Raw genomic sequence first — 10,789 nt, 5'->3', positions numbered from 1 at the left:
CCCGTCTGTAGACACGGCAGCGACGACAGAGCCAGCAGTTCACGGTTGGTATCACATTACTGTTTATCTACTTTCTCAGCGCTGCTGAGAGGCAAGGCAAGCCTGGGAAAAAGAGAAATGCAGTCTTCAAGGGAAATCGTGTTTCAAGTAGACTGATCTCATACATATACTGTAATTTTTAAGGCTTGAAAGGATGTCGAGTCTTGTCATTTCTGTTCTGAGTTCGGGAGCCAGTGGTTGCTGTCCAGGGCGAGGCCAGCGCCTCCCGGGCTTGAAGGCAGGAGATGGGCTGTACGTGGCCCTTACAGATAGAACACCACCGGACGCCGCAACACCAGGGACTTCAAAAACGAATATTAGCCTAAAAATTATGGCCTCTGGATTAAAGGCCCAGTTGCTTTCTTTACTTATAGGCTAGAGTCCCAGGTACATTTGGAAGAGGGGTCCTTCCCCTCAGAGGAACTTAGTAGTTCCTCTGCTACTGGACAGGTAAGGGCAGAAGGGTAGTCCTGCTGAAATTCACGAGGTGGTGGTCAGGGAGGTCATCACTCTTCTCTTAACTATGTTCCCGATCGTAGCTACGTCTCAGACCTGGGCCACTTCACTCTTAATCTCCATGTGTGCATGCAGGCTTATGCTAGCTCGCACTGTGCAGGAAACCTCTCCAAACCAGGAATGACACAGACGTAAATTTTAACAGCATTAAGGGGGACTGAAAAAACCATTTGTGTGCGGATATCTTGTAGGCAAAATACTAAAAAGTTCGTTAAGGTTGTAACCAAAAGGTAATTAAAAAAATAAAAACAAAACAGCCATCGGGACATCTTTTCTCAATTTCATCTCCGACTTATGAGGTCGGAATAACTCTAGTAACTTTTCTGTGTGTCTCCAATCAGAAAATTAGAATCATGTTTCATCTGTATATGACTTTATTCCCTAACTCTAACCCTGGTGATATTGTGCTTAGAGAAAGATATGTTAGTTAAAAATTGGGCTGAATTTTAATAATTAAGTTCGAGGAAATTTTTTGGTAAAGGGCCTATTGAAATCACGTTGCACATTGTACAGTGTTGGAATCCATCATTTAAGTGACCAGGGATGATCAGCCAACCCTTTACAGGTCATGCACTTTTTAGCAAAACATCTCTTCCTAGTGCAGACTGACTTCCTTAAAACAGACCTACATTTGAGGACTTGGCAGTTGAAAATCTTGAAGCGAGACCCTTCCTGTGTGAGCTGTCCCTGAAGGTCAGGCCTTGATGCTTGGCACATCACCCCCCTATTTGGACTTTCTGATGAGGAATTCTGAGAAAGCAAAATGAACTTAGGTGTGAAGTTGTATATCCCTCCCCATGCACCACCCCCCCGCCTCACCTGGCCCTTTCCTGTCACTGGCACAGAGAGAGAAAAGGTAAAGGGCCAGATACACTGGCAATCATGAGAAATCAATTAGGTATAAAATCTCCACTTTCTAAGGTAATGCCTCATAGTGCTTGCTACAGCTCAGACACTGCACTCCATTAAGCTTCATTATTTGTAGGTTTCATCATTAATTGAGCACTTCCTGACTTTTATCGATTAGTCTCAGAGCTTTAAGGCTATTTTAATGTTGTTCAAGAGATTTTGTTCTATTCTTTTTAAGATGCTTTAAGTTCTGAGCTTCCTATAATTGACTCCAGGGTCAAATGTAACCATAAGATTCCTGAATTCTGTGAGATCTTTGAAGAAATATTGATCATTTATCTCCTAAGACTCCAGAGTTCTATTTGCTAGGTCCCTTCGATAAAATCCATGTACTTACGTGACTCTAATGGATGTAGGTCTTGGAGTCGGGTGAGGGATTCCAAGTAGGAAATATGTTCCCTGACCTGAAAAATGAGAAGTTAACTTAGGGGCCAGTCGTGGTCTAGGACACGGTTTTTGATCAGGTCTTTCTTCCTGGAAAGAGAGAAAGTGACAGTGATCTCTCTTTTGTGGTGTAACAAAGAGACACTTGGAATAAGACTTTCTAGCGTTCCTGTGGCAGGAAACAGAGAAGCAACCACTGCCTTATTAGTTCAAGGACAGCTTTCTAGCCAGCGATACACCACTAAGATGTTGTCTGCTGGCTGGCAGCACATGAGAAATGGCCCAGAGCTAAGAGATGTTGGGGAGAAAAAAAAGAATCCTCCCCTCCCCTTTCACACACACACTATTCCTTACCAGCAGGAGGAGAGAAGTGATAACCCAGGTCGGTCCCCCCATGTAATACATGTATAAATACATTCTCCTAACCCTTCTGGTATCCTCATAGCATCTCACAAAGAGGTCCTACTGATGTCTTAAACAGCATACTCTCCAGCCCACAGCAAAAAGCTTTAATGAAAGCTAAAGTAGTATCTAGAATCTTCCTTGACGGAGAGGAAATGGTCTTCAGGTTAGTCATCAGGGCAGGAAAGGTGATAGAATATGGTGGAAACTATAAAGCAGGGGACCCGATTTCCAGAGAGCTGAAGATCTGGAACCCCTTGTCTTTGAGTGAATTATGGCTAAAACCAGCTACATCAGTGCAGCAACCTATTGACTTGGATTCACCTGAGAATAACCTTAAGATGTTCACGAGAGAGATCTGGGCCTAGAAGAATGGTGTGGTCTGAGAACTTGGCAACTCAAATGACAAGACGTATTAGGTCAGCCTGTCGTGGCCGCTTGATTGGTCTTAAAAGCTTTCACACTGGAGTTCCTTCTGTAGTTCTCTTTTCTAAAAACAAAAAAAATAATTTATAAAAAGCTTTCCCTTTGAAGACTCATTAAAATACTTTATTCAAGCTTGTGTTGCTAGAGTACGTATGAAGTATACCAGTTGTTGATGTATGTTGATCATTTGTTCTTACCAATATCTGATTGGAATAAGCATGTATTGGAAGGTTAGAAGTGCATGGGCATGATTCAAAATCAAATGGATTTTCTCCAAAAAGAAACCAAACGACAATCAGTCACAATGTGTTTTTAAGGATCGAATTGATGGTAAACGTAAAAGCGAGTGTAAGAATGGGATTTTTAGACTAGGGTGACTGAAGGGATTTTCTTTGAACAAGGATCTTGAGCACTTGTGTTTTTGGAGCTCATCCTTAAGGCCTGGTCAGGACGAATCCTGTGTTATGTGTGCATGTCGAGCAATGCAAAAAACACTCTGCCAAATCCTGGTACCACGTGGTCTGAAATTGATGGCAGAAATGCATGAGTGACTTAAAGCACGGATGGTATAGTCGTTACTATGATTATTGATGTGTGGGTGCGCGTGATGGTTTTTGTTTGTTCAAATGTGGGCGCATCTCTGTGTCTTGTGCCTTGTTCTTTCTCAGCCCTGTGTGTACCCTCTCCCTTCCCCCACCCGCCTCCCCTGTGTGAGGTTTTGGGTGACCGCATGCCCATGGTCTGGAATAGTGCTTGTGCTTTTGCTGCACTGCAGTCAGCTGGCTTCCTCTGGGTTGGAGTTTCTCTCTCCCCTTCCCTCCCCGCCCATCCCCCTCCTCCCTCCTCCCTCTCCTCCTTCCTCCTCCCTCTCCCGTTTTATGATTTTCTAGTCTACCTCTCCTTTTGCTTTCCACCTCTTGATCTATCAGAGGCTGATGATTTCATGAATTTACATATCCCAAATGAGTTTTTCAATAGTTTTTAATTCGCTATGTAATTATGGTAAGACTCAAACTGGGAACCCCCCTGAAATAATTTTTCACTTTCAGTTTTGGTTGCAAAAATCTTTGGCCTGTGCTAGATACACGCTCACAGCCTAGTCCGCTGCCCTTAGGCCACCACCCCCCTGAAGCTCCCTTTCTCCGACTTAGAAATTTTTATAAGTAATGCAAGCCTTGCTAGAATCCTAAAAGCACATGCAATTCTTATCTTAACTTTCTGTTCAATTGCGGGGTACTTCTGAAGCCCACCCGAAAGACAAATAGCCAGCAGTGCGCATTATTACAACCTCTATGTCCGCCATCTGTGTCTGTTCCTCTCTGCACATCTCTCTGTATGAGTACACAACAGTGGCATTCAAAGGCTGTCATTCAGTCGAGGGACTCTGCAGACATTGTATGTTCTACTCAAGAGCAAAGCTAAAGAGGGTTACGAATGGCTGCAGGACCTGAAGATTGTGTTTCAGCCTTGATATGCCGTTTGGAAACAATGTGCTACTGTTTAACGGCGTGAACCAAATTTCTGCTAATGGGAAGAAGGGACAAACTCTCAACAAAAGCTGACAAAGCAGGAAGAACAGGATGACTGAGCTTTTAGATTAAAACTACCGGGGGCGTCTGAACTCTTATGGCTGGTGATGGAAGTAACAGTTTCCATAATATGGCCAAGTGATCAGATGTATGCCGCTTAGGTAAGAAAGAGACCATCGCCTACTTTTTCCTACTGGGAACGGTAGCCAGGGGGGCTACGTTTTTGTTTCCTTGAGGTTTTCTTTGATCATTCTTTTAGGACGTTTTCCGAAAAAAAAGGAAACCCTAATGCACCGAACCCACAAACATTGAAATTTTGCTTGACCTTGACCTTCACTTTATTTAACTATCTCTAGGATTTCTTGCTGTTTTTAATGTTTGAGGTTTTCCTTGTCCTGGTTTAAGATTGCCACCTCCCACCACTTTTAGAAGCCGGTGATGTCTGTTGGAAAGGAGGATTAACAACAGCAGAGGCACTGAGAGGCCCAGGGTATGTGCAGCCCGTCCTAGACCACGACCAAGCAAACACACGTCTCCGTAGAAGAGACCGTTATCGTGCATACATGAAATTATCATGCTCCGAATTAATTGCTAAAAAAAAAAATCCCACCTAGACCAATAGTTAAACTTTTCACCTGTTTAACAAAGCTTAAGGAAATTTATTGGATACATTTTCATTAGAAGTGACAAGAAAGGTCTTTAACAGATGATATGGAAGTTTAAAGAATAAAACCAAGAAGGGATTTCCCACGTCCTGTTAAATTGTGAAGTTTCCTTTTGAAAAACATTGTCTGCCTCATAAAGTGCATCTTTGTTTTTTTGAAAATAAGAGGTGTAGAATTTTTAACATGAAAGAGGACTACCTAAGTCAGAGCAATTCTAGAAGGTAAATTTTGCTTGTCCTCACTTGTACACCCAGTGCTTCAGTATACTCTTCCAATTATATATTTATTCAAAAATTACCCACCTATGGCCGAGCACTATAGATTCATTAAATACAACAGTAGTGCAAAAGCAAATTTAACACCACTAATCTAAATGGCTTCCCACTTTCAGATGTAATCTGAGTGGTAGATTCCAGCTGATTTGGTATATTTTAAAATTTATGCCATTAGAAATGACAGTTTCATCTTCAGTGAGGTGTGTATCAACTGTCTGTTGCTTTTTAATGGGAAACTTTGCATATCAATGATATTTCATAAACATATTTGTCTTTATTTTTTAAAATTAGCTTTCTAATGCCCTCCCCAAGGAAGCAGGCATTCAGCAGTAAAGCTGCCTACTTGAAACATTCTTGTTTAATATGGTTCAGTGGGTGCCAAGCACGTATGTAGAATGCTTTGATATTCATTGGGCCACATAGAAGTGAGGGATTAGCCTTCTGAGAACTGCAAATTCATAATTAACTACAGAGAAGTACTTTATGTTGCCCATTTATAACAATTATTCAAATAATTGTATTCATCAGTCTTTATACAATGGATAAGGCCAATTAGAAATAGGAACACTTTCAGCCAATCAGATTTCAGAATAAACGGATAGCATCCCTACTCAGTTGCCTCTATAATTGATTGCATTACTCACTGCTTTCCCTTTTGTTGCCTAAATCCATAGTTTGGGAACATCCGTGGACTCGAACCCTCCCATTTCTAATTGGCACCTGCCCTTGAATGTTGGCACCCAAGGTTCGTAATGGAAACTCTTCTTTAAGAGCTGATACGATGGCTCCCTTTCATGGCACCAGCCTAGCTATCAATATTCACTCGGATTCTTTATAAAACAACTTACAATCCAAGCTGTTACTGACCATTTCTACATGATTGTTTCTGTTACTTTGGGTTTTTTTTAAATAGTGCGATCACTTTGACATTGCTTGTTTCCAGAGCATTTGTTTCATGCTCTGGTTGGTAGCTCACTGAGCATTACTCCCACATCATTCATTCAGCAAATGCTTGCTGAGAGTATACTCTGTGCTTGGCTATAAGAGAAGGGAGGGAGGAAAACTAAAGACCCGCCCCTCTCCCCGAAGTCCTTGCGGGTTTCATAGGCCCACAAGTATTCTTCCAAAATAACAAATCCCGTTAGAGAAGCGTTAGCAAATTGTGCATATTAAAGGACCCAGAGCCATCAGACAGGACTTTGAGCAGAACGTCAAGGAACAGCTAGTGAAGGCCTCCTTGACTGTCTCCATTTCGTGGTGGTTAATGATCTTCACGAAAGGAGCAGCCCGCAAGTAAAGCATGAGGAAATGGAATCCGTCCCCGAGCCAAGCCAGCCCCGTTTTGTCTCCCATTCTCTGCCCCTCCTTTAATGCAGCTCAGAGCTAGCAGAGAGCTGGCCCAGCTGGCCCGCGTGCCTGGTGGCTCGGTGTAGATTCTGCAGGCCTCCACCAGATTAGCTCCTGACCTAACTGCTTTCTCAGCTTTGAGGGTTTCATTTTGCAGGAATACCACTGATTTTTTTTTTAATTCTCCTTTTTAAAAAGTCATTTTGCGAATCAGATTTTCTGATGAAGACATAACCTGCAATCTGTAGGTAGCAGATGCGGTACCATTTTGAAATAAGTGATCCAAGATCGTCATAAATTGATAATGAAATGTATTTGTCAGTATTGGCAAAGGATTTCAATTTACAGTAAAATGTGAAATAAAACTTACATACATCAGTATGTAACATCTAACTGTATTTGTATTTAAGAGCTATGTCAGAGCATCGACAGCTAACAATCAGGCTTTATTTTTTTTTTTATTTTTGCATGCTGTTATGAATGAGTGATTTTAAACATTCACCTTCATGTTTCATGTGCTTTGAAAGCGGAGACTGAGGAATCTGTCTGCCTTGATTGTGTATCAATAACAAAATGAAATGATTGGAGAAATGTACTTATGGATTAATGCATTCAAGCTATCCAAAAAAGAGCGAGATAGCAAGAGATTTGGCTCATGTTTTTTTTTTTTTTTTAAGAAATTCATCCTCAGTTCTTAAGTGTTTTGTTTATGTCCCTTGAGGAATGAAAAGAAAAACGATTTGTTTTTACTTGTAAGGCCTTACTCAGTTGCCCAATTCCGCAGAAGAACTGGACAGTGAGGACCTCTCAGGTAAGGGCTAGTCATTAGGTAAGGCACTGCCGTGTCCAACCTGTGGGTGCCCTGTCCACTTCTACAAAATGGCCATTTGGTTTCCTGAGCAGTTAATTAGCAATTGTGGATTTTGAGACTAAAGGAAAACAAAATTTTTATTAACACTTTCTTCCTCCTCACCCCCTTCTTTTCCCTGCTCTAGTGGCATGTATATTTCGGATTGGGACTGAGGGTGTCAACGCGAGGGAGGTCAGGTCATCTTTGGTTGTACGAAAGCCGCTGTTTTCAGTGGCGTAAAATAATTTTTATGCTCTGGGTGTATAACGGTTCAAGAGAAATTTTTTGCATTACAAAGCAGTTTAAGGATGTTGGATTATGAGAGAAGATCCTTATTTTAAAAAAATAAAAAACTATTGACCATCTACTTCTGTAAAATAGACTAGAAGACCCACGTCATAGTTATCTTAGAAGCACGGGGGGAGGAGGGGCACAGAGGAAGGGGGAGCAAATGTTTTGTCACACACCATGATGTAAACTAATTATCCACCTCAGACCTTTTTCACAGCACACTGAGCTCTTGCAAAAGTAGGTTTCATGCTTGATTCCAGGATTTAGGTGTTACTAATCCAGAATAAGAAGCATATCCTAAAAAGGAGGGGGGGAGAGGAGATTCAAAATGGTCAGAGCTAAACAATTATATGAGCTGCCATGATGTTGTGGGACTTCACTGCCAACCAGCTACAGCTCCTTAAACATTTGGATCAGTTAATTCGTAATAAATCAATGAGAAAGCCCCCTTCCTCATCCCTGTGATGGAGGCACTAAGGCGTAGGGCTGTAGAGCCTTACACCAGCGTTTGGAAGCAAGGGTTCCATATTGCCCTGTCTTGGAGAGATTTCACTTCAGCACCCTTGAAGAGTTGGTTGTGAGGTGGTGGTCCTTGACTCCAGGTCTCACCCAGTGAGAAAATGAGAGCCACCTAGGCTTTCAAGGTGCAGATTTTTTGCCACCTAGGTGCTTCTGTCAAACTTAAAAAATAGGGAGGATGCCTTTATTTTTCAACATAGTGTGGCCCAGTTTGAGCTTAGCTGTCCGATTTTTCCACTGAGTGGAAGCTCCAAGAGGCCATATTGGATTTGTCCACTGCTGTATGCCTGTGGTGTAGTAGGCACTCGATTGATACTAGTTGGATGAATAAGTTCCAAATCCCTGTGAATTCAGATAAATAACCAGAAGATTAGAAAGACAGCCACCCGTCAGGGGAGTGTTTCATTTTTGCCACTTACTGGTGGTGTGTTTAGAGAAATTGCAAAAACATTATCCTGATTTTCTTTTAAAAGAAGAGAGAAGTCCTTCTGCTTGCATAGAATGTAATGCTGGTTGTAAGCAATCTGCTCTCAGTTCGTGTTCTGACCCTAAATGAAACAGCTTTGACACCGTGGCCGTGGCAAGTGGAACTTTTCAAGGACCCTGAGAAAGGACTGAGTCCTCACTGAGCCCTCTTGTCATAGTAGTCAGATAAGGATCACTGAGATAGTGTAGGTAATTTTTCTGCTTTTTAGGAAAACGGGACTACATCAGTCATCCACCCCTTCCCCAAGTGTCATCAATTAAGGAAGCACTCCGGTCTCTCAGCTCTGCACCAAGTCAGATGTGGTTTGCTGCAGTTCTATCCATCACCCCCGAGTCAGGAGCAATAAACCAACAACTGTTTGTGCTCCTAATAATTCGGTTAAATTAATAATTATGTTGCCCCCCCCCAACCCCTCCAGGAACACTGCAGTCCTGTGTTGCTCAGGAGCCATAAGTCATGTAGAACACTGATGATCTATCAGGCCGGGCTTGGGCTGCCTTTGCATCTGGTTTGATGAACTAATCAAAAACTGATTAGCACCTTTGTTCAAAGGGGATGCTGATTAATCAATTACTATTGATTGTGAGCTTGGCTTCCCTCAGCAGCAAAGAGACATCTGAAGGGGAAAAAAAAAAAAAAAAGCAACCAATAAAAATTGAGCAGCTGTCATAGTGTTTAAATTTATTAAAACAAAATACATTATTTTTTATGAAGCTGTCTTGAAATGGGTCACTGAAGGGGAGCATATTGATTGAGAAAGGATGAACTTCTCAAATTTCTGTAGCCTGGAGACTGAATTCAATTATAATACAAGACAAACAGGTTAACACCCGTCTTAAACAGTCCATCAATAAATTAGAGTAGGTGTTGTGCATTTAATGCTAAACTGTGGTAATGAATAATATTACCATCCGTTCCCTGTTCCATCTGGGTAGAAATTTCATCCTTTCCTTATTACGGATAGCTGCTAGATCCTGCATTTCCTTAGAAATAAGGATGGTCTGTCTTGTGCCCACCTCCCCCATTCACCACTGCTACCTCAGCTAATGACAATTTCATAAGCAACATATGGTGCTCCGTCCTCCCCCAGCAAAGCAAGTTGCCCAGCTGATCCTCCTCTTTAATCTGCATTAAAAAATTATGCTTGTGTGTAGTTGAGTGATTTAATTACTGGCAGACCTGGGGAGCTTATCCAGTCCTACTTTGAACCCTTTCATTTACTTTTTGGGTGTTAACTTTATTGACGACAGACCCAGAAGAGTTTTGAATTGTTTTATCAATTACATCTGCTGTTTCCTGGTGACAGCTGGTGGTTATTGCCACCCATGTGGAATAGAATAGCTTTAAGCATATTTATCCTTCTATTTTATTTTAAAACTTTTAAAAAATGTCTGCACTGCCTCCCTCCTTTCAGCAAAGGAAGGGCCTTTGGGGACTGTTTAGCAGAGTGCATTGGTAAATACACAGTGTGCCAAAGAATGGCCCTCCGGCACTGTCAAAGCAAGCCATCAGTCTTCTGCTTTTGAAGCAGAGGCACCAACAAGAAATTCCAGAACTGTCATGCTTCCCCAAGACATGTTTTCAACTCTTGCCCTACAAATAAGAAAGTGATCTAGAAAAATCCCACCTCTCCCTCACAGTAAGAAAAGTGTGGGTGGAGGGCAAACTCTAAATGGCTCTGATAATCCATGCCAGGCATGATGGAAGACTCTAGGTGAGCCAACTAGAGTCCCCTAAATGAACTCTGAAGGAAACACGGACTCGTGTGGACAGTCTAAATGTAGACAATGAAAGCACACAAAGGCCTTTGGGTCCAGATTATCAGTTCTGGGAGGGGCTGTATGACCATGTGGTCGTTTTGAATGTCCTCAAAGTCGGCTAAACTTGCTTGAAGTGTGTGTGGAAAAACTCAATAGAACATTGGGGGTGGGGGAGAATCTTCCTCGCCCCCACCGAAAGCATGTCCCAGATTTGGCAAACAGGCTACTTGTATGGTAGACTAGCGATAATGATGATAAAGAAAAACCAGCTGGGCTGTGTAGGCACGTTCCAGGTATAGCTCATAGGTCTCAAGTGTAGTACTGTTTAGCTTGTACAGTTCTTCTTGGCTTAGGAAACTCACAGATGGTCTCATTTGCTCTTCATTGAGC

General features: G+C 42.1%; 1 protein-coding gene across 3 annotated transcripts in view; it reads left to right on the top strand.

The window, feature by feature from the left end:
• Positions 1-10,789, top strand: part of CADM1 (cell adhesion molecule 1) — a 318,915-nt gene that overhangs the window by 295,188 nt on the left and 12,938 nt on the right. Inside the window, exons 9-10 of one of the 3 annotated variants that reach the window (XM_044386632.3) lie at positions 12-44; positions 7,250-7,303. The exons of 1 other annotated variant lie outside the window; for it this stretch is intronic. In XM_044386632.3, the coding sequence (XP_044242567.1) occupies positions 12-44; positions 7,250-7,303 (87 nt within the window). The remainder of the gene's footprint in view (positions 1-11; positions 45-7,249; positions 7,304-10,789) is intronic. One more of the 3 variants, XM_026505712.4, reaches the window with a different exon arrangement.

The sequence above is a fragment of the Ursus arctos genome, unplaced genomic scaffold (genome assembly GCF_023065955.2).
Source record: "Ursus arctos isolate Adak ecotype North America unplaced genomic scaffold, UrsArc2.0 scaffold_22, whole genome shotgun sequence".
Taxonomy (NCBI): domain Eukaryota; kingdom Metazoa; phylum Chordata; class Mammalia; order Carnivora; family Ursidae; genus Ursus; species Ursus arctos.
Note: the sequence above shows the minus strand (reverse complement) of the source record. Positions and strands in the feature narration are given on the sequence as shown.